General features: G+C 36.2%; 1 protein-coding gene across 1 annotated transcript in view; it reads right to left on the reverse strand.

Annotated features, from left to right (window-relative positions):
- Positions 1-25,682, reverse strand: part of DPP10 (dipeptidyl peptidase like 10) — a 638,912-nt gene that overhangs the window by 318,932 nt on the left and 294,298 nt on the right. Inside the window, exon 4 of the mRNA XM_024734508.1 lies at positions 12,743-12,837. Within this exon, the coding sequence (XP_024590276.1) occupies positions 12,743-12,837 (95 nt within the window). The remainder of the gene's footprint in view (positions 1-12,742; positions 12,838-25,682) is intronic.

Below are 25,682 nucleotides of genomic sequence, written 5' to 3' on the forward strand. Positions count from 1 at the left end.
TTTACTTAATATGTAAGTGTATACATAGTATAAAGATGTAAGATTATCTCTATGAAATGAATCTTTAATTACTATTTCTTTTATAAAGAATAGAATGTGTAGATGGAACATATCTCAACATAAAAAGGCTATTTATGACAAACCCACAGCCAACATCATACTCAACAGTGAAAAGCTGAAAGCTCTTCATCTGAAATCAGGAACAAGACAAGGATGCCCACACTCACCATTTACATTTAACATAGTATTGAAATTCCTAGCCATAGCAATCAGACAAGAAAAAGCAATAAAAGGCATCCAATCTGGAAAGGAAGGAATAAAACTCACTATTTGCAGATGACATGAGTCCATATATAGAAAACCCTAAAGTATCCACCAAAAAAGTTTAGCGATTATAAATGAATTCAGTAAGGTTTCAGGATATAAGAATAATATACAGAAATCTGTTGCTTTTCTATACACCACTTATGAACTATCAGAGAGAGAAAGCAAGAAGACAATCCCATTTAAAATCACATCAAAATGAAAATAATACCTAGGAATAAACTTAGCCAAGGGGGTGAAAGACCTATACTGTGAAAACAATAAAACACTGATGAAGAAAACTGAAGCTGATACAAAGAAATGGAAAGATATCCAATGTTCGTGGATCAGAAGAATTAATATCATTAAAATTCCCATATTATCCAAGGCAATCTACAGATTTAATGGAATCCCTATCAGAATACCCATGACATTTTTCACAGAGCAAAACATATAATTGCAAAATTTATATGGAACCACAAAAGACAACAAATTGCCAAAGCAAACTTAATAAAAAAGAACACAGCTGGAGGAATCAGGTGCCCTGATTTCAGACTACACTACAAAGCTACAGTAATCAAAATAACACAGTACTGGCACAAAAACAGACACACACATCCATGGAACATAATACAGGGCCCAGAAATAAACCCACACACTTATGGTCAATTAATATACAACAAAGGAGCTAAGAATATGCAATGGAGAACAAACAGTCTCTTCAATAAGTGGTGCTGGGAAAGCTGAACAGTTACATGTGAAAGAATGAAATTAGAACATTTCCTCACACCATATACAAAAATAAATGGATTAAAGACCTAAATATAAGACCTAAAACTTCCTAGAAGACAACACAGGCAGAACACTCTTTGATAGAAATTGTAGCAATATTTTTGGGGGATCTGTCTCCTCAGACAAAAGAAACAAAAGGGACCTAATTAAACTTAAAAGCTTTTGCTCAGCAAATGAAACCACTGACAAAATGAAAAGGCAACCTACTGAATGGGAGAAAATATTTGCAAATTATATGACTAATAAGGGGTTAATATCCAAAATATATTTACTGTATATTTGCCTTTACCAATGAGTTTTTTCCTTTCATAATATTCACATTTCTAGTTGTGACCTTTTCTTTTTCACTTAGAGTAGTCCCATTAACACCTCTCGTAAAGCTGGTTTGGTGGTGCTGAACTCTTAACTTCTGCTTGTCTGTAAAACTTTTGATCTCCTACAAATCCAAGTGAATGTGTTGCTGGGTAGTTTCCTTGGTTTTAGGTTTTTCACTTTCATCACTTTAAATATACTGTGCCACCCTTCTGTCCTGAAGAGTTTCTGCTGAAATGTTAGCTAATAGCCTAATGGGAGTTGCCTGGTAGGTAACTTGCTCTTTTCCCTTGCTGCTTTTAATATTCCTCCCTTTATCTTTAACTTCTGCCATTTTAATTTCAATGTGCCTTGGTGTGGTTCTCTTTGGGTTGATCCTATTTGAGACTCTCTGTGCTTCCTGGACCTGAGTGTCTGCTTCCCTTCCCAGGTTAGGGAAGTTTTAAGCTATTATGTCCTCAAATACGTTCTTTGCCCCTTTCTCTATCTCTTCTCCTTCTAGAACCCCTATAATATCAATGTTACTATGCTTGATATTGTCTCAGAGGCCTCTTAAGCTGTCCTTATTTCTTTTTATTTGTTTTTTCTTTTTTCTGTTCACCATTCGTGATTTCCACTACTCTGTCTTCCAACTCGCTGATCCATTCCTCTGCATCATTTAAACTACTGTTTATTCTTTCTAGTGTTTTTGTTTGTTTGTTTCTTTTGTTTTGTTTCAGTACTGCATTCTTCATCTCTACTTTGTTCTTCTTTATATTTTCTAACTCTTTGTTAAAAACTTATAACTTCCCTCTCTGCTCATCAATTCTTCTCTCAAGTTCATTGGTTTGGTTATCTTTATTGTTATTACCTTGAACTCCATCTGTTAGATCACCTACCTCTATCCATTTCATTTAGTTCTTATGGGGTTTTATCTTGTTCCTTTGTTTGGAACATGTTCCTCTGTCACCTTACTTTGCTTAATTTGCTGTTTCTATTTCTTGTATGTTGGTTAGGTTTCTCAACCTTGGAGAAGTGGTCTTTTGTAGGAGACATCCTGTACATCTCAGCACCATATACCCCTCTGGTCACCAGAGCTATATGCTCTAGGGATGCCCCTATGTGAGCTATGTGGGCTCTTCTGCTGTGGTGGGCTAACTACTGTGGACAGGGTCTGGTAAGTGCGGCGGCTGGCTCCTGGTTTGGTTGGTTGTCAGGCCCTGCCTTGTGTGGAGATTGCCAGCCACTGGTTGGTGGGGCCAGGTCACAAGGCATCTGGCTGTGGAACCCCTGGGGGCCCCAGCCCTAGTGCTGGTGAACTCTGAGGCAGAACTAGGTTCTGGGGTGGATGGCTTTGGGGCTAGGTTCTTGGATTTAGTGTTAGCCTGCTGGTGGGTTAGGCCAGTTCCTTACATGGCTGGCTGCAGGTTCTACGGTATACCAAAGTTGGTACTGGCTCACTGGAGAGTGGGGATATATAACGAGGCAGAGGAGTACAAGGTGCTCACCCACCAGTGGGTAAAGTTAGGTCCTGGGGCTAGTGCCACCCTGCTGGCAGGCAGAGCTGGGTCCTAGGTCCAGGAGTCACAGAGTTGGTGTTGGACTGCTGGTGGATGAGGTTTGTCCCAAGTCTAGAGCTGGCTGGCTGGTGGGTGTGGCCAGGGCCCAGGGGGTTCTGGGGATCATTCCTGCCCACTGGTGGGCAGAGGTGGTTCCCAGGGTCTCTGGCTGCAGGGCCCTGGAGGTCCTGGGTCTAGTGCCTGTGTACTGGTGTGTGGGTCTCGGTCCTGGACGCTCTGGTGGACACGGCCATGTCCAGGGGAAGGTATGGGCTCAGGGAGTCTTAAGGCAGCGTGTCTACTGGTATGTGGGGCTGTGTCCCTACCCAGCTGGTTGCTTGGCCTGAGGGATTCCAGTACTGGTGCCTAGAGGCTAGAAGGTGGGGGTGGCAGGGCTGGGTTCTGACTTTAATAAGCAGGAGGGAGGATTCCAAAATATTCCTTGACAGCTTCAGTTTCCACATGGGAGAAGGAGCTCCCCAAAATGGCTGCTGCCAGTATTTATATCCTCAGGGTGAGCTCCAGTTACCTCCTGCCTCTCCAGGAGCTTCTCCAAGATCAGCAGGTAGGTATGACCCAGAGTTCTTTCAAACTACTGTTTCTGCCCTGGGTCCCACAGTGTGTGAGATTGTATGTGCACTCTTTAAGAGTGGAGTCTCTATTTCCCACAGTCCTCTGGATCACCTGAAAGTAAGCCCCTCTGGCCTTCAAAGCCATACATTTTTGGGGCTCCAATTCTTGCTCTGGTACCTCTGGCTGGGGAGCCCAATACAGGACTCAGACCCCTTGCTCCTTGGGGAGAACCTCTGCAGTTGTAATTATTTTCCCATTTGTGGATCACTCTCCCAGAGGTATGGGTCTTGAATATACCATAACTCTTCCCACACCCCCAGCTGTCTTGTTGTGATTCGTTCTCTTTATCTTTAGTTGTGGAAGATCTTTTCTGGTAGATTCCGATCTTTCTTATCAATAGTTGTTCTGTAAATAGTTGTAATTTTGGTATGCCTGTGAGAGGAGGTGAGTTCAGGGTCTTCCTACTCTGCCATCATTGTATGCTTTGTCTGAGCCCAGATTTTTAACATATAAAGCCTCCATGATTATAGCCAGCATGTGAAACACCTGGGTGGTCAGAAAACCCTGACAAACTTTCTCTATTTCAAATTTTAAGAGGTGAAATTTTGACTGTCTTTATCCAACAAATGATTGCTTGTGCCATTCTATTCTTTTTTCCCAACACGTAGCTCTTTCCTCAAACATAAATGAGAAAATAAGCTCCTTGATATCTTGGTGGTAAGAAGATTTTTATCTATCCCCCACCCCAAATATTCAGTGGCAGAATAAGTGAAATTTAAACAAATAAAAATACTGCAATGGCAGCCCGCCAGGACTGGCCCCAAGTTTTCTACCTATCTGTGAATTCTTCCTAAAAAAGACAGTAAAACCCACAACACACCCAAGGATCTTAACACCCAAGCAGAGATTGAACCTGTGCCCCCTGCAGTTGAAGCATGGAGTTTTAACCACTGGACCACCAGGGAAGTCCCTAACTATCAGCTCTATTGAGCCATGTGGCTGACAGGGTCTTTGCCAGGAGTCAGGGCTGAGACTCTCAGGTGGGAGAGCTGATTTCTGGACATTGGACCACCAGAGAACTCCTGGCCCTACATAATATCAATCGGCGAGAGCCCTCCCAGAGATCTCCTACTCAACGCTAAGACCCAGCTCCACTCAACGACCAGCAAGCTCCAGTGCTGGACACCCCATGCCAAACAACTAGCAAGACTGGAACACAACCCCACCCATTAGCACAGAGGCTGTCTAAAATCATAGTAAGTTCACAGACACCCCAAAACACAACACCAGACGTGGACCTGCCCACCAGAAAGACAAGATCCAGCCTCATTCACCAGAACACAGGCACCACTCCCCTCTATCAGGAAGCCTACACAATCCTCTGAGCCAACATTACCCACTGGGGGCAGACACTAAAAACAATGGGAATTATGAACCTGCAGCCTGCAAAAAGGAGACCAGAAAAACAGTAAGTTCAGCAAAATGAAAAGACAGAGAAATATACAGCAAATGAAGAAGCAAAGTAAAAACCAACCAGACTAAATAAATGAAGAGGAACTAGGCAGTCTATCTGAAAAAGAATTCAGAGAAATGATGGTAAAGATGATCCAAAATCTTCGAAATGGAATGGAGAAAATACAAGAAATGTTTAACAAGGACCTAGAAGAACTAGAACAAACAAATGATGATGAACAACACAATAAATGAAATTTAAAATTCTCTAAAAGGGATCAATAGCAGAATAACTGAGGCAGAAGAACAGATAAGTGACCTAGAAGATAAAACAGTGGAAATAATGACCACAGATCACAATAAAGAAAAGAGAATGAAAAGAATTGAGGACAGTCTCAGAGACCTCTGGAACAATATTAAACGCACCAACATTTGAAATATAGGGGTCCCAGAAGAAGAAGAGAAAAAGAAAGGGACTGAGAAAATATTTGAAGAAATTATAGTTGAAAACTTCCCTAATATGGGAAAGGATAGGTCAATCAATTGCAGGAAGCACAGAGAGTCCCATACAGGATAAAACCAAGGAGAAACACGCCAAGACACATATTAATCAAACTATCAAAAATTAAATACTAAGAAAAAATATTAAAAGCAGCAAGGGAAAAGCAACAAATAACATACAGGGGAATCCCCATAAGGTTAACAGATGATCTAGCAGCTGAAACCCTGCAAGCCAGAGGGAGTGGCAGGACATGTTTAAAGTGATGAAAGGGGAAAACCTACAATGAAGATTACTCTACCCAGCAAGGATCTTATTCAGATTTGACAGAGAAATTAAAACCTTTACAGACAACCAAAGGCTAAGAGAATTCAGCACCAGCAAACCAGATTTACAACAAATGCTAAAAGAAATTCTCTAGGCAGGAAACACAAGAGAAGGAAAAGACCTACAATAACAAACCCAAAACAATTTTTAAAATGGTAATAGGGACATACATATCGATAATTACCTTAAATGTAAATGGATTAAATGCTCCAACCAAAAGACATAGACTGGCTGAATGGATAAAAAAACAAAACCTATATATATGCTGTCTACAAGAGACCCACTTCAGACCTAGGAACACATACAGACTGAAAGTGAGGGGATGGACAAAGATATTCCATGCAAATGGAAATCAAAAGAAAACTAGAATAGCAATTCTCATATCAGAAAAAATATATTTTAAAATAAAGGCTTACAAGAGACAAAGAAGTACACTACATTATGATCAAGGGATCAATCCAAGAAGAAGATATAACAATTGTAAATATTTATGCACCCAACATAGGAGCACCTCAATACATAAGGCAAATGCTAACAGCCATAAACGGGGAAATCGACAGTAACACAATCATAGTAGGGGACTTTAACACTCCACTTTCACCAATGGACAGATCATCCAAAATGAAAATAAATAAGGAAACACAAGCTTTAAATTAAACTTAAACAAGATGGACTCAATTGATATTTATAGTACATTCCATCCAAAAACTACAGAAGACACTTTCCTCTTAAGAACTCAAGGAACATTCTCCAGGATAGACGATATTGTGGGTCACAAATCAAGCCTTGGTAAATTTAAGAAAATTGAAATCGTATCAAGTATCTTTTCCAACCACAACACTATGAGACTAGATATTAATTACAGGAAAAATACTGTAAAAAATACAAACACATGGAGGCTAAACAATACACTACTAAATAACCAAGAGATCAATGAATAAATCAAAGAGGAAATCAAAAAATACCTAGAAAGAAATGACAACGAAAACACGACGACCCAAAACCTATGGGATGCAGCGAAAGTAGTTCTAAGAGGGAAGTTTATAGCAATACATCCTATTTCAAGAAACAAGAACGATCTCAAATAAACAACCTAACCTTACACCTAAAGCAATTAGAGAAAGAACAACAAAAAAAAACCCCCACAAAGTTAGCAGAAGGAAAGAAATCGTAAAGATCAGATCAGAAATAAATGAAAAAGAAATGAAGGAAATGATAGTAAAGAACAATAAAACTAAAATCTGGTTCCTTGAGAATATAAACAAAATTGATAAACCATTAGCCAGCCTCATCAAGATAAAAAGGGAGAAGACTCAACTCAGCAGAATTAGAAATGAAAAAGGAGAAGTAACACTGGACACTGAAGAAATACAAAGGGATCATGAGAGATTACTACAAGCAACTATATGCCAATCAAATGGACAACCTGGAAGGAATGGACGAATTCGTAGAAGAGCACAACCTTCCCAACACTGAACAAGGAAGAAATAGAAAATATGAAACAACCAATCACAAGCACTGAAATTGAGATTAAAACTCTTCCAAGAAACAAAAGCCCAGGTCCAGATGGCTTCACAGGTCAATTGTATCAAACATTTAGAGAAGAGCTAATGCATATCCTTCTCAAACTCTTCCAAAATAAAGCAGACGAAGGAACACGCCCAAACTCCTTCTATGAGGCCATCAACACCCTGGTACCAAAACCAGACAAAGATGTCACAAAGAAAGAAAACTACAGACCAATATCACTGCTGAATATAGATGCAAAAATCCTCAACAAAATACCTGCAAAAAGAATCCAACAGCACATTAAAAGGATCATACACCATGATCAAGTGGGGTTTATCCCAGGAATGCAAGGATTCTTCAATATATGCAAATCAATCAATGTGATAAACCATATTAATAAACTGAAGGAGAAAAACCATATGATAATCTCAATAGAGGCAGAAAAAGCTTTTGACAATATTCAACACCCATTTAAGATAAAAACCTTCCAGAAAGTAAGCATAGAGGAAACTTACCTCAACATAATAAAGGCCATATATGACAAACCCACAGACAACATTGTTCTCAGTGGTGAAAAACTGAAACCATTTCCACTAAGATCAGGAAAAAGACAAGGCTGCCCGCTCTCACTGCTATTATTCAATAAAGTTTTGGAAGTTTTACCCACAGCAATCAGAGAAAAAAAAGAAATAAATGGAATCCAAACCGGAGAAGAAGTAAAACGGTCAGTTTGCGTATGACATGATACTATACATGGAGAACACTAAAGATGCTACCAAGAAACTACTACAGCTAAGCAATTAATTTGGGAAAGTGGCAGGATACAAAATTAATGCACAGAAATCTCTTGCATTCCTGTACACTAATGATGAAAACTGAAAGAGAAATTAAGGAAACAGTCCCATTTACCACTGCAACAAAAAGAATAAAATACCTAGGAATAAACTTACCTAAGGAGACAAAAGACCTGTATGCATAAAACTATAAGACACTGATGGAAGAAATTAAAGATGATACAAACAGATGGAGAGATATACCATGTTCTTAGATTGGAAGAATCATCGTTGTGAAAATGACCATACTACCCAAAGCAATCTGAAGATTCATTGCAATCCCTATCAACTACCAACGGCATTTTTCACAGAATTAGAAAAATATTTTTCACAATTTGTATGGAAACACAAAGGACCCCAAATAGCCAAAGCAATCTTGAGAAAGAAAAACAGAGCTGGAGGAATCATGCTCCTGGACTTCAGACTATACTACAAAGCTACAGAAATCAAGACAGTAAGGTACTGGCACAAAAACAGAAACATAGACCAATGGAACAGGATAGAAAGCCTAGAGATAAACCCACGCACATATGGTCACCTTATCTTTGATAAAGGAGATCAGAATATACAATGGAGAAAAGACAGTCTCTTCAATAAGTGGTGCTGGGAAAACTGGACAGCTACATGTAAAAGAATGAAATTAGAACAGTCCCTAAAACCATACACAAAAATAAACTCCAAATGGATTACAGACCTAAATGTAAGGTCAGACACTATAAAACTCCTAGAGGAAAACATAGGCAGAACACTCTATGACATAAATCACAGCAAGATCCTTTTTGACCCTCCTCCTAGAGAAATGCAAATATAAACAAATGGGACCTAGTGAGACATAAAAGTTTTGCAAAGCAAAAGAAACCATAAACAAGATGAAAAGACAACACTCAAAATGGAAGAAAATATTTGCAAAAAAAGTAACTGACAAAGGAGTAATCTCCAAAATATTAAAGCAGCTCATAAGCTCAATATAAAAATAACAAACAATCTAATCCAAAAATGGGCAGAAGACCTAAATAGTCATTTGTCCAATGAAGATATACAGATTGCCACCAAACACATGAAAGGTTGCTCAAAATCACTATTCATTAGAGAAATGCAAATAAAAACTACAATTAGGTATTACCTGACACCAGTCAGAATGGCCATCATCAAAAATTCTACAAACAATAAATGCAGGAGAGGGTGTGGAGAAAAGGGAACCCTCTTGCACTGTTGGTGGCAATGTTAATTGATACAGCCACTACTATACTTCAATAAAGATGTAAAAAAAAAAAAATACTGCAGTGGTATGCAAATCAACTGATGCTATCTCTATGCATGATAAGTCCATAAATATTCCTTGGTTCTAGTCAAACCTACTATTTTGTAATGACCTATAAATAAATAGTTGGACCAAAACATGTGCAGGTAACATTTCCCTTGATTGTTACCGTGAATTTCCTTTCTATGCTTTAGGCTATTTTTATAGCATAGTTTTTAAAAGCTTACAGATATTTAGTTTCCCTTTCCATATTAGTACACAAGCTTTTTTTTTTTTTTAATCTTAGTAATGTTTAAGCATATATCACAGAATCATTTTTCCAATTTCTTTCTAATCTCAGAGATTTGACAGAACTATTTATGAATGCTGGTGTTTTTTGCCAAGACCACTGGAGATATTCAAATTATTTCCAGTAGAAAGAATATAGCTAATACTTATGAAACATTTTCCTCATTATGACACTGTGAATGAGCTTTTGTTTGAAATAGTTTTGGCTTTATGAGATAACTTTTTCAAACACTTAAAAATGATTAAGAGCACTTTTGGGGCTAAATCACTCCTTTCATGTAACTCCTCTTCAAAAAGTTATATACACTTTAATTTTCTCCTTCATTAGAAGTCCACCTATCTTCACTCCAAAAGAATGCCTTAAGACATAAGCCAATTATTTCAGGAAAATTATTTACTTTTGTTTTATTTTTGACAGTCACAGCCAATATTATCATTACTCATAGTGTCTGCTAACCATGATTACATAGCTAAAAGTGCCCACCATTCATATTTAAAATGTATGTAAGCAGAGAAATGACAATGTGATGTTATATTAAGTTTTAAAATAAACTGGCAGTCACATTTTTTTTGCAAAATATGTCTTATTATACAATAGGTTATTCTGTTGTCACATTTTAAGTAATAATTATTTTTCTCAATTGCCTTGGTACACTTTACTACAAAGCTTCTTATAGTGATCTAATCCAATTAATTATAATTGTCATTAAAGTATTGCTAATTGCTCAATGAAAAAAAACTGCGCTATAAATAAAAATTTTATGCTCTGATAAGAGATTTTTTTCCCAAGAGTATGACCTGAGAGAGAAAGCATATCCAGACTTTAGCTTAGCATGATCGTTAAAACACAAGTGTGTTTAATAATGCCATCTTGGAGTTAGAAGGAGAAAATGATTAAATAAGTTCCTTTGAATTCATCTGGATTCGTGTTAATTTGTATTTTTTGTTTGCAGTTCTGAGTTAACTAGTTGGAAACATAAGTCGCATTCCAATCTTTATCCTCAGCCTCCTCCACTGAATTCTGATGCCTCTAGGACTTATAAACTGTTTAATTATCTGTGTTGTGAGATAAATGTCTTCAGGGAGCCTATGAATCTTAAAAGATCAGTAAATTAGAATATTTGTTAAATATGACTCGGTGGTAATTAAGAGTCATGGCCAACATAGAAAAGAGCAGAAATAGACCTCAAAAGGATTTTTAAAATATTAAACATACAAGCATAAAGATAAAATGGCATTAATTAACACATGGAGAAAACTACAATGACATGGGGTTGGTGTAAAGTACAAAGTACCAATGACAGAATGAAATAATAACCGACAAGGTTTGTTCTGTTCCTTTTCTGATGTACCAAAGAGACTAAGAAAGCAAGGAATAAATGCTGGGAAAAAAAAAAAAAGATAATTAGTGACCAATAGAAGACCTCATTAACCTGTGTAAGGGGATGATCAGTGTGGAACAGTCACATAACCAGATATTCACGTACTACGTGTCTATTCTTAACTTAAATACTTGACCACTAAAGGTCTATAACCCCCATCAAAAATGTTACTTTATAATAAAGGAAACAAATGCAAAAATTCATTTAATTTTGCTCTCCAAACTAGTTTTATTGAAATTAATTCGCATTGACTTTAATCAGCCGATCATTAGCTGTCATAATTACTGATTCCTGCTTTCTACCTCCTGTCCTATCTCATATGGAGGCTTCTTTCCCATTGATTTCAGAATCTCTCGATGATTCCTTAGCCTCTTCTCTAGTATCCCCGAGGACCAACCAATTAAGAAATAATAGATACTGCTCTATGCTGTTTGTTAAACTGTTTCAGGAAGGTAAGCATTACCTACCCCAAGGAAATCCATATTCTAAGAAAGTGAGCAATATGGCTTACATTGCCTTGGCATTCCACAAGTACTATAAATCATTGCATTCAGAGTATCTGCTCTTCTAATATCGGTGAATTAACCGATTCATTTAAAAATAGAAATGCCATTATTAGTTAGTTAATAACCTAATTGCTAAAGTACCTCAGCTCGTTGTTTTAATTTAGTCTAACAAATATATACATATATAATCACTGCATGATTTCAACAACCACTTTTATTAAATAAAAACACTAACAACAGAAGTTTTCACTTCATCTCTTCCACCTGGCCACTCTATTACAAACATGAAGACTAAATGTTTATTCCAGATGTACAAGTACCAGTAAGTACAAAAAGTATCTGATGGTTTGCTTATTCCTTTAATTTGTATAGGAGGTCTTCTGAGGCCTAAGTTCATGTGTTATAACATAGGAACTCATCTAATAGGCAATACATTGAACCTTTGGTTGTATAAAACAATGAGCAAATTTTTAAACTATTTTTCAGTGGTGTTTGATCCTAGATTTTGAACATTTGAAACAGTTGATTCATTATCACTTACTCAATAGGTAATCATAGCTAAATCTAACCTTAAGAGGACTGAATTTACCCCAAAGTTCATATACATTTATGAGAGCAAAATAAATACATTCAGTTATTTGGATCATTGTTAGGCCAAACAACGATTCTGGAGAAGAGAAATGATACTGATAGAATGCTTAATTATAAAAGAAAAGCATATCAACTCCAACTAAAGGCCAGTTTTAGAAAGCCTGCCTTCTACTTGATTTCGAAAACCACAATTAGAAACAAGTCAGGAAGAATGAAAAGTAAAGGCGGAGAAAAAGTTATGACTTGGGTTATACTAACCTTTTTTTTTTTAATTTTGGCATTTGTATGGCTAAACTTACATAGAAAATATTGGAATAAATATTCATTCTAAAAAATATTATTCTTAGAAACACTTATTCATTTACTAAAAAGGATAACTGGGAAGAAAACAGAGGAGATGGTCACATGGGAATTCTCTATCAATAGATCTACTGATTCTAATAATATCCCAGCCTTAACTTTTGACTTGAAAAGCTTTGCAAGTGCTGAAGCTGAAAAAAATGACCATTAGGTATACCAAGAGAGCATTCTAAACAATACTGAAATGATTAAAGTAATTAATTATTCATTACTTACAAAAGTTGTGTTTTCCAATAATAATGTGGTAGTATTTGTTTCTATATTCAGTTTAATGACATGTCCATTCTCGCTTTTATACACCACATCTGTATCTGCAACAAAAAGATATTAACAATTGACAAACACATTGACTAGGCTAATATGAGTGTAGAGGAGACAATGGGCATTATAAACAGACACATTAGAACAATCACTGTTAGCCTTTAATAACCTGAGCAGATTTCTGTACTTAGCTCTCATTAATCCTCGTCAGGAAGCCCACCCAGCACATGGTCTACTGTACAATGAAAACAGTGTTAGTGACAGCGTCACTCAGATTCTTGGTTGAACAAATGAAAAGTAATTAAAACATGGGCAACTGATGCCCATTCTAAGATGAGAAATAAGGGACAGAGAAATGCCTCCCATTTCCGAAGCTGTTACTAATTAGTGATCTAGGTAAACTTTCAAGGAGGCTGCCAGTTAAACATAACTGGACACAATTCTGAGACTATCATATGAAGCACGTTCATGCAGACTTTTTCACAAACCCAGTCCTACCACCGCTCAATTGCCACTCAACCTCTTTCTCCCTTGGGTTTGGAACTGTGCCTCTGGTATTTTGTCTGGATTGTGTGACCACTGGTCAAAATCTCTGAGACTGTATGTGTCCATTGTATCCACTTTTTTCAACTTTAAAGAGAATGATGTTTTCAGTGTAAATAATTGCATTTCGTCTGGACAGCTGTTAATTTTAAATATGTTTGAGTTCAATTCAGCCACATTTATCAGGAAATTAACTCATATGAAGAATACCATAGACTGCAAATACCAACCTGAGACAAGCTGCCAGAAAGGATATTCAGGAGTTAAAAAAAGAAAGATATCTGTATCTACATAAAAGCTATATAAATAATAGATATATTATACATACATTTATATGATTAGATAAAAGGGAAGGTACCCAAATAAAAGCAGTCTTGAGTGCTTTTTTTTTTTTTTTGATAATGTCCTTTTCAGTTTTACCCAATTTTAAACTTCTCCATGGTATTGTACCCCCCTAACCGCCTGCCCATTCTTGGAAGACATATTGACAGGGGTTGGACCTACTATTCACAGTAAATGAAGTTATATAATTTACAATTCTCAGAACTTGGCTTCATCTGCATAATGTTGGTAAACAAATACTGCATGGTGGGTTGTGAAAACTATGTGGAAATGTCTGACAGTTCTGGCAGAGCAAGGTTTTCTGACTCGTTCTCTAGTTATTTCAATATTATAAATAGTAACACCCAGAAGTTATGATGAGAAGCAATCAATACTAGCAAAAATGAAGTTTGTCTTTCTTCCGTGTTCAATTCAGAAGACTTAGAGTCCAATATGACTCTCCTACTAGAGTCAGGGATGGCACAGAAGGCCAATGGCTCTTCTTGACCTTAGTCACATGGGGAGAGTGACATGTTGGAAAGACATGGGCCACAAGGAAAGACAAATAGTGTTTTAAGAAAGGAGAAAAAGAGACAAAGATTTCAAATTACTATCTGAGTTGTACTTAAGTGTACTGAAAGATGGTCCTATGTGAACTTAAAAATAAGGCCTTGTATCACCTACTGAATTTCTTTCATCACCTATAGATAAATTGGGTTCTTTTTATCATTAACTTTACCTGCTGACCTTTCTAGTGATGTAAGACAAGTAACGGTTACGCACATAATAAATATTTATTTTGCTTTCTATTCTTTACCTCTCTTCCCTTTCCTTTCTATCCCAAATATATGATCACAGGCTCAAGAGCAATACTGGTCACCTGTGTTACTCAATTCAGCCTTGCCAGCTGACTCTGGTCTCCTGTCTTCCCGCTCAAAATCAACGCTTGCTTTAATCTATAGTCCAACCTCAACTGACGCCTCTGTTATGTTCCTTCATTTTCTCAGTTCTGGACCACCTCTTGGTATGGATAGACACTGCCATCGCAGATTAGCATAAATAACGTGTCTTAACAAACATCCTTAAAATATTTTTACAATAAATTAAGAGAAAGAGGGTTTTTCCCCTTCTACTGTACCATGGTAATAAATAGAGCAAAAAGCCAATCAGTGACTGGTTCTTTTCCCAGGGGACCAGCACACTGCAGAATTCTAAATAGGGATGAGAATCTAAGGGCTTAGGGAGAAACAGGAGCCCAGAGAGCATGAATAGTGATTCTTCTTCAACAGAAGAGATAAAGTAACATGGCCTTACTGTCTCTCATAGTAAGGAAACCCACAGCTGATGATGGATTATATTGGGATAGATGAAGGAAAATTAATTTTTATTTCCCTTAGAATCAAAATAGAAGGAAGTGGAGTTTGTTTGAGAAGATAAAGACTACACTTAATTTTTTTAACATCTTTATTGGAGTATAATTGCTTTACAATTGTGTGTTAGTTTCTGTTTTATAGCAACGTGAATCAGTTATACATATGTCCCCATATCTCCTCCCTCTGGCGTCTCCCTCCCACCCTCCCTATCCCACCCCTCTAGGTGGTCACAAAGAACCAAGCTGATCTCCCTGTGTTATGCAGCTGCTTCCCACTAGCAATTTTACATTTGGTAGTGTATATATGTCCATGCCACTCTCTCACTTCATCCCAGCTTACCCTTCCCCCTCCCTGTGTCCTCAAGTCCATTCTCTACGTCTGTGTCTTTATTCCTGTCCTGCCCCTAGGTTCTTCACAATCTTTTCTCTTCTTTTTTAGATTCCATATATACGTGTTAGCATACAGTATTTGTTTTTCTCTTTCTGACTTACCTCACTCTGTATGACAGACTCTAGGTCCATCTATCTCAATACAAATAATGCAATTTCACTGCTTTTTATGGCTGAGTACTATTCCATTGTATATGTGTGCCACATCATTTTTTTAATGATGCACTTTTTTTTAATGTTTTTTTAAAATTGAGGTATAGATAATGTACAATATTATATAAGCTTCAGGTATACAACATAGTGATCACAATTTTAAAGGTTATATCCCCTTCATAATTACTATAAAATATTGGCTACATTCCCTGTATTGTACAATATATTCTTGTAGTTTATTTTATAGATAGTAGTTTGTACCTCTTAATCCCCTACCCTTATCTTGCCCCTCCTTCCTTCCCTCTCCTCACTGGTAACCCCTGGTTTGTACTCTATATTTGTGAGTCTGTTTCTTTTTTGTTGTATTCACTAGTTTGTTGTATTTTTTAGATTCCACATATAAGTGGTATCATACAGTATTTTTCTTTCTCTGTCTGACTTATTTCACTTAGCATAATGCTCTCCATGTCCATCCACGTTGCTGCAAATGGCAAATTTTCTTTCTTTTTTCATGGCTAAGTAGTATTCCTTTGTATATCCACATACTGTATATCCATGTATATACCACATCTTCTTTATCGCTTCATCTGTTGATGGACACTTAGGTTGCTTCCATATCTTGACAACTGTAAATAATGTTCCTATGAACATTGGGGTACATGTATCTTTTCAAATTGGTGTTTTTGGTTTATTCAGGTATATACCAAGGAGTGGAATTGCTGAATCATATGGCAACTTTATTTTCAGTTTTTTTGAGAAACTTCCATACTGTTTTCCACAGTGGCCGCACCAATTTACATTCCTACTAAGAGTGGACAAATGTTCCCTTTTCTCCACACCCTCTCCAGCATTTGTTATTTGTTGACTTTTTGATATAGCCATTCTGACAGGTGTGAGGTGATATATCACTGTGGTTTTAATTTGCATTTCTCTGATGATTAATGATGTTGAGCATCTTTTCATGTGTCCGTTGGCCATCTGTATGTCTTCTTTGGAAAAATGTCTATTTAGGTCTTCTGCCTATTTTTTAATTGGGTCGTTTGTTTTTTTAATATTGAGTCGTATGAGTTCTTTAACCCCTTATCAGTCATATCATTCACAAAAGTTTTCTCCCATTCAGTAGGTCCGCATTTTGTTTTGTCGATGATTTCCTATGCTGTGCTAAAGCTTCTAGGTTTAATTAGCTCCCATTTGTTTATTTTTGCTTTTGTTTTCCTTGCTTTAGGAGACAGATCCAAAAAATATTGCTGTGATTTATGTCAAAGAGTGTTCTGCCTAGGTACTTTCCTAGGAGTTTTATGGTGTCATGTTTTATGTTTAGGTCTTTAATCCACTTTGAGTTTATATTTGTATATAATTTTGTATATAGTGTGGGAAAATGTTCTAAATTCACTATTTTACATACAGCTGGCCGGTTTTCCCAGCACCACTTATTGAAGACATTGTCTTTTCTCCATTGTATATTCTTGCCTCCTTTGTCATAGATTAATTGACCATAAATATGTGGATTTATTTCTGGGCTCTCTATTCTGTTCCACTGATGTCTGCCTTTTGATGATGCACTTCTTTTTAAATTTAATAATCTTAAAGAATGTTTCATGTCAGTACACATGTGACTACCTCATTCTTTTAACAGTTGCACAGCGTTCTATTCATGACAATGACATCATTCCTTTATCACTCACCTGTTGTTGAATATTTTTCAACATAGAAAATAGTTCCAGTAAAATACTTTTTTTTTTTTTTAACATCTTCACTGGAGTATAATTGCTTTACAATGCTGTGTTAGTTTCTACTTTATAACAAAGTGAATCAGCTATACATATACATATATCCCCATATCTCTTCCTCTTGTGTCTCCCTCCCTCCCACCCTCCCTATCCCACCTCTCTAGGTGGTCACAAAGCACCGAGCTGATCTCCCTGTGCTATGCAGCTGCTTCCCAATAGCTACCGGTTTTACATTTGATAGTGTATATATGTACATGTCACTGTCTCACTTTGTCCCAACTTACCCATCCCCCTCCCCGTGTCCTCAAGTTCATTCTCTAGTACGTCAGCATCTTTATTCCCGTCCTGGCCCTAGGTTCTTCATGAACATTTTTTTTTTAATTCCATATATATGTGTTAGCATACAGTATTTGTTTTTCTCTTTCTGATTTACTTCACTCTGTATGACAGACTCTAGGTCCATCCACCTCACTGAAAATAACTCAGTTTCGTTTCTTTTTATGGCTGAGCAATATTCCATTGTATATATGTACCACATCTTTTTTATCCATTCATCTGTCGATGGACACTTACGTTGCTTCCATTTCCTGGCTATTGTAAATAGAGCTGTAATGAACACTGTGGTACATGACTCTTTTTGAATTATGGTTTTCTCAGGGTATATGCCCAGTAGTGAGATTGCTGGGTCATATGGTAGTTCTATTTTTAGTTTTTTAAGGAATCTCCATATTGTTCTCCATAGTGGCTGTATCAGTTTACATTCCCACCAACAGTGCAAGAGGGTTCCCTTTTCTCCACACCCTCTCCAGCATTTATTGTTTGTAGATTTTTTTTGATGATGGCCATTCTGACCGGTGTGAGGGGATACCTCACTGTAGTTTTAATTTGCATTTCTCTAACGATTAGCGATGTTGAGCATCCTATCATGGGTTTGTTGGCAATCTGTATATCTTCTTTGGAGAAATGTCTATTTAGGTCTCCTGTCCATTTTTGGATGGGGTTGTTTGTTTTTTTTTATATTGAGCTGCATGGGCTGCTTGTAAATTTTGGAGATTAATCCTTTGTCAGTTGCTTCATTTGCAAATATTTTTTTCCCATGTTAAGGGTTGTCTTTTGCTCTTGTTTATGGTTTCCTTTGCTGTGCAAAAGGTTTTCTATTTCATTAGGTCCCATTTATTTATTTTTGTTTTTATTTCCATTTCTCTAGGATGTGGGACAAAAAGGATCTTGCTGTGATATTTGTTATAGAGTGTTCTGCCTATGTTTTCCTCTAAGAGTTTGACAGTGTCTGGCCTTACATTTAGGTCTTTAATCCATTTTGAGTTTATTTTTGTGTATGGTTTTAGGGACTGTTCTAATTTCATTCTTTTACAGGTAGCTGTCCAGTTTTCCCAGCACCACTTATTGAAGAGGCTGTCCTTTCTCCATTGTATATTCTTGCCTCCTTTACCAAAAATAAGGTGACCATATGTGCGTGGGTTTATCTCTGGGCTTTCTATCCTGTTCCATTGAGCTATATTTCTGTTTTTGTGCCAGTACCATACTCTCTTGATTACTGTTGTCTTGTAGTGTAGTCTGAAGTCCAGGAGCCTGATACCGCCAGCTCCATTTTTCTTTCCCAAGATTGCTTTGGCTCTTCAGGGTCTTTTGTGTTTCCATACAAATTGTGAAATTTTTTGTTCTAGTTCTGTGAAAAATGCCATTTGTATTTTGATAGGGATTGTATTGAATCTGTAGATTGCTTTGGGTAGTATAGTCATTTTCACAATGTTGATTCTTCCAATCCAAGAACATGGTATATCTCTCCATCTCTTTGTATCATCTTTAATTTCTTTCATCAATGTCTTATAATTTTCTGTATACAGGTCTTTTGTCTTCTTAGGTAGGTTTATTCCTAGGTATTTTATTCTTTTTGTTGCAATGGTAAATGGAGTGTTTCCTTAATTTCTCTTTCAGATTTTTCATCAGTAGTGTACAGGAATGCAAGAGATTTCTGTGCATTAATTTTGTATTCTGTTACTTTCCCAAATTCATTCATTAGCTCTAGCAGTATTCTGGTAGCAACTTTAGGATTCTCTATGTATGGTATCATGTCATCTGCAAACTGACCGTTTTACTTCTTCTCCAATTTGGATTCCTTTTATTTCTTTTTCTTCTCTGATTGCTGTGGTTAAAACTTCCAAAACTATGTTGAATAATAGTAGTGAGAGTGGACAACCTTGTCTTGTTCCTGATCTTAAAGGAAATGGTTTCAGTTTTTCACCATTGAGAACAATGTTGGCTGTGGGTTTGTCATATACGGCCTTTATTATGTTGAGGTAAATTCCCTCTGTGCCTACTCTCTGGAGGGTTTTTATTATAAATGGATGTTGAATTTTGTCAAAAGCTTTTTCTGCATCTATTGAGATGATCATATGATTTTTCTCCTTCAGTTTGTTAATATGGTGTATCACATTGATTGATTTGCATATATTGAAGAATCCTTGCATTCCTGGGATAAACCCCACTTGATCATGATGCATGATACTATTAATGAGCTGCTGGATTCTGTTTGCATATATTTTGTCGAGGTTTTTTGCATCTATGTTCATCAGTGATATTGATCTGTAGTTTTCTTTCTTTGTGACATCTTAGTTGGTTTTGGTACCAGGGTGTTGATGGCCTCATAGAAGGAGTTTGGGCGTGTTCCTTCGTCTGCTTTATTTTGGAAGAGTTTGAGAAGGATATGCATTAGCTCTTCTCTAAATGTTTGATACAATTGACCTGTGAAGCCATCTGGACCTGGGCTTTTGTTTCTCGGAAGATTTTTAATCACACTTTCAATTTCAGTGCTTGTGATTGGTTGTTTCATATTTTCTATTTCTTCCTTGTTCAGTGTTGGGAAGGTTGTGCTCTTCTACGAATTCGTCCATTCCTTCCAGGTTGTCCATTCGATCGGCATATAGTTGCTTGTAGTAATCTCTCATGATCCCTTTGTATTTCTTCAGTGTCCAGTGTTACTTCTCCTTTTTCATTTCTAATTCTGCTGAGTTGAGTCTTCTCCCTTTTTATCTTGATGAGGCTGGCTAATGGTTTATCAATTTTGTTTATATTCTCAAGGAACCAGATTTTAGTTTTATTGTTCTTTACTATCATTTCCTTCATTTCTTTTTCATTTATTTCTGATCTGATCTTTACGATTTCTTTCCTTCTGCTAACTTTGTGGGGTTTTTTTTGTTGTTCTTTCTCTAATTGCTTTAGGTGTAAAGTTAGGTTGTTTATTTGAGATTGTTCTTGTTTCTTGAAATAGGATGTATTGCTATAAACTTCCCTCTTAGAACTGCTTTTGCTGCATCCTATAGGTTTTGGGTCATCATGTTTTCATTGTCATTTGTTTCTAGATATTTTTTGATTTCCTCTTTGATTTCTTCATTGATCTCTTGGTTAGTTAGTAGTGTATTGTTTACCCTTCATGTGTTTGTAATTTTTACAAATTTTTCCTGTAATTGATATCTAGTCTCATAGTGTTGTAGTTTGAAAAGATACTTGAAACAATTTCAATTTTCTTAAATTTACCAAGTCTTGATTTGTGACCCAAGATATGATTTATCCTGGAGAATGTTCCATGAGCACTTGAGAAGAAAGTGTAATCTGTTGTTTTTGGATGGAATGTCCTATAAATATCAATTCAGTCCACCTTGTTTAATGTATCATTTAAAGCTTGTGTTTCCTTATTTATTTTCATTTTGGATGATCTGTCCATTGGTGAAAGCGGGGTGTTAAAGTCCCCTACAACGATTGTGCTACTGTCAATTTCCCCTTTTATGGCTGTTAGCATTTGCCTTATGTATTGAGGTGCTCCTATGTTGGGAGCATAAATATTAACAATTGTTATATCTTCTTCTTGGATTGATCCCTTGATCATTATGTAGTGTCCTTCTTTGTCTCTTGTAATAGTCTTTATTTTAGAGTCTATTTTGTCTGATATGAGAATTGTTCCTCCAGTTTTCTTTTGATTTCCATTTGCATAGAATATCCTTTTCCACCCCATCACTTTGAGTCTGTATGTGTTCCTAGGTCTGAAGTGGGTCTCTTGTCAACAGCATATATATGGGTCTTGTTTTTGTATCCATTCAACCAGTCTATGTCTTTTGGTTGGAGCATTTAATCCATTTACATTTAAGGTAATTATCGATATGTATGTTCCTATTACCATTTTCTTAATTGTTTTGGGTTTGTTATTGTAGGTCTTTTCCTTCTCTTGTGTGTCCTGCCTAGAGAATTTCTTTTAGCATTTGTTGTAAATCTGGTTTGCTGGTGCTGAATTCTCTTAGCTTTTGGTTGTCTGTAAAGGTTTTAATTTCTCTGTCGAATCTGAATAAGATCCTTGCTCAGTAATCTTGGTTGTAGGTTTTTCCCTTTCATCTCTTTACATTTAATTGTCTTAAAGTAAATTTCATTGGATAATTATTTAGACTTGAAAAACATCTATAGAGATTTGAGATTTATAAATCCCTTTGGATCTGTACTCCTGCAAATTTTACTATTAGACTTTCAATGTTGCATTAGTGGGAGAAACCTTTTTTTGTTTTAATTCAGCTGTAACTCTCCAGGTTAATATTTAATACAGATTTCTGCATGAATTATTTTAAAAGCATCTAATATCTGCCTTTATTAATTCTCTTTAATTTTTTCTGGTCTTTAAAATCTGGTCTTCTGTGTGTCATATTTATCCTACTTTACTGTTTGATTTATAATCACTAGTGGAATCTCCCAGTTTTGAAACTCCTAATATTGTATTAATAAATTAATTTCTGGAAATATATTTTAAATCTGTCACCTCATATTTTGCTTAATATGAGGTATTGAAATATGAGTGAATAAGATCAATGAGTAAAGTGCATTAACACAAGAAGATTAAGGTAGGTGTACTTGAAACATTCTTAAAACACTGTATTATGCATGTCTATACAGTACTTTGATTAAATAATCTTTCTTCCTTTTCAGCTCATTGAACATTAAGAGTCAATTATCCTGAACATATATTCAGTCAGGTTTTTTTTGAAAAAAAAAAAAAGAAAAGATGTGACAAGATAGAATCACCGTCATGCCCCTCCATCTTGAGCTATAAGAATGTAATGATACTTTTAGTGTTTACCCCACACCATCCAAACTCCTGACATTTCTGTCCAATTCCTTTTTCCATAATTTGTCTAGCAAAAGGAAAACCGGTACCATATCCTAGTTTAAGTTCTTTCCAGTAAAGGCAACGTTTTATTTTATACCTAGTCCACTCAAAGCAGGCAGTAATGGACTTCACATTCCAGTCTGCTGCTGAAATTGAGAACTGAGGCCTCTGCATCCACCCCAACTGTCAGGACCTACATCCTTAAGATTTTACTTTTACTTCTTGCCCATGAAGACAAGACTGTAACTCAGTACAAAACTTAATTTTTTTTCATAAACTTGCTGAAAAGTAATTTATCTGAACCATAAGCTCCTAAAACTGAGCAGATTTCTAAATTATCAAACAACTGTTAACTTAAGGGTCACCTCAAGTTGCTTGCCTCTCTGTGTGCACCCCTCCTAGGCCATTACATCATGAAATGCACCCATCTTCGATCATACCCTCACACTGAAATACCTGTCTTAACAATTCACATCTAGATTTCCAGCCCTATACACAACCCCCAACCCACCCCACCAATCTCTCCTTCTGGACCTACAAAGACTATCAAAATGTTGTTCTCCCTGACTGCAATAGGTAATAAACTCAGCTTTGCATAACAGGTTATTCTGGGTGTTGACAGCTGACAAAATTCACCTCCCATGAATATCAATATAAAGTCACCTTATTTTTTAATGTTATTATTGGTAATGTAATGATGCATTAATTTAGACATTTGCTTTTAATGTTTCAAAATTAAATCTATCATCTATCTGTGGAGAGAATTTTCAAAAAGTGGAAAAAATCTTGGCAAATTGGTTGTTTGAAACATTTTAATACAAACATGATTTTTGTCTGAAAAACTTACTTTTAACATATCTAAAATAAAAATTCTATAGCATCCATTTTTTAAAATTCACACTCAAACTGAAAATATTAGAAAAAACAGTAAAACAAAATAATGAAATGATAATCACTGAAAATGTTCAAATAAATTTAGGAAGAATTTGTTAAATATCAAGTTAAGATTTAATCATTATTTAAAGATATCAGTGGTAAATCTAGACTATGAGCTAATCATAGTTGAAACACAGCAGGCCTTTACCCATCTCTCCTAAAACACTGCTCACAACTATATAGAAAATTTTCTCACTTTTTAAGGAACCCCAGGCTCCATATATTTACCTGAGAAAATTGAGGCCATCTGAAATGGCTTAGTTGTGCTTTTTGTCTACCTCAAAATCTCATTCCATGTACACTCTTCCGTTCCCCCAGACTTCTGCAAAGCGGTGATCTTTCTCTTTTGAAAGGCAAAAAAGCTGTTTTGTAGCCAAATCAGTATGCTCCGTGCTTTTAAATATCTTTGATTTCTGATATTTCTTAAATATCTACCTCTTGCCATTTACTTGTACTTTTCATGTTGTATATTTCTTCTCTATATTAAAAAATAATAATAATAATCACCCTCATTCAGTTCTTTTGCTCTCTCCCAGGCTTTTGTCCATTCATAATAAGCCTCAGTAAACCTTTTGTACAAGGGGTTTCAGCCTTATCCTGTGTGTCCACCATACATGCAATTCTCCGTATCTCCCTGAAGCACAGATGCAGTCCTCACTCTCCTGAAATAGCAAACTGCCAACATCAACACTGACCTGTGATAACCAAATCTAATGTGCTTTTTCTGCACGCTTAGTCCCCACCGCACTCAACTTTGCAGTCTGTGACAATTACAATGAACAGAAGGATTTTGAAATCTTTTCTTGCCTTTGAAGCATTACCTTGTCCTGGAATCCTTTCTTCAAAACTTTCTATACGTTCTACTCATCCAATTGCTATCTAAACAAAGACATACTCCAAAGCTCAATTCTGAGCTTTTTTTTTTCCAGCTGCTATTCTCTAACTGGTCATTTCTACTCAGACCTACCTACATTGATTCTTTTTTTTTTCTTTACTTTTTAAAAATTTATTTATTTTTACGGTAGGTCATTGTTGGTTATCTATTTTAAATATAGCAGTGTGTACATGTCAATCCTAAACTCCCTATCTATCCCTCCCCTACCCTTCCCCCGCCCTGGTAACCAGAGGTTCATTCCCTAAATGTCCTCGGACAGACGAATGGATAAAGAAGACGCAGTACATATATACAATGGAATATTACTCAGCTGTTAAACAGAATGAAATTATGCCATTTGCAGCTATATGGATGGACCTGGAGATGATCATACCAAGTGAAGTAAGTCAGACAAAGACAAATATCCTGTGATAATCACTTATATGCAGAATCTTAAAAAAAATGATACAAATGAACTTATTTGCAAAACAGAACAAACTCACAGACTTAGAGAATGAACCTATATTGATTCTTAAATTTTTGAACCCTGACCTCTCCTGTATGCTGGTTTCATATTTCCAGTTCTATACTAGATGACATAAATGACTTGCAGGTACATAAAACTCAGTAGACTAAAATTAAACTCATCATATTTTTGGCTACACCCTCCCTCAAAGTTCTATATATATATGCTTAAGTTCATTACATCTTCCTATCTCATTTCCTATATAGATGGATATATATATATATACATATATATATATATATATATATACACATATATATAGATCTCCTATATAGAGGCTATAAAGCCTCTCACTTGGAAGATTGTTTTAGTTTTTTCAGTGTTCTCTATGCCTCTAGTTTATTCCCATCACATAGTCTAACACATCCTAAACAACACTTTGAATGCTCTCATTTGCTCTGAAATCATAACACTCAGGTTACTCATTCCATGACTTCAACACGTATTTCCCTACTTATTATCTCCTGATACCCTATAAGAAGTTCTGATCATCTGTTGTTTACAGTTGTCCACACAACTCATACTTCACTCCCACTCTATTTTCCTTATGATGCCCAGTAACCAATGGCCAGGTCCTGTCCAGAATTTCCACGTTTCCCAAAGCATGGTTAGATTCCCGACACTTCTAAAGTCCTCACTCAGTATCTCTCTTTTCTGAGCTCTTCGACCAGTCATTTAATATTTAATCATATAATTTCTTTCAAATAATTTTACTGTCTATTTTTATTTAGTTTTCATGTGTTTGTTTTGGGTTTTCAATTACTTTAGAAATTCTAGAAGGCCCTATTTCTTCTTGTTTCTTTCAGAACTGAAACAATCCACACCCACACATCCCACAATCTACATTAACATGAATTTACTATTCAGGTGTCTGTATTAATAC

This window comes from Neophocaena asiaeorientalis, unplaced genomic scaffold (genome assembly GCF_003031525.2).
Source record: "Neophocaena asiaeorientalis asiaeorientalis breed wild unplaced genomic scaffold, Neophocaena_asiaeorientalis_V1.1 scaffold32, whole genome shotgun sequence".
In the NCBI taxonomy this organism is placed as follows: Eukaryota; Metazoa; Chordata; class Mammalia; order Artiodactyla; family Phocoenidae; genus Neophocaena; species Neophocaena asiaeorientalis.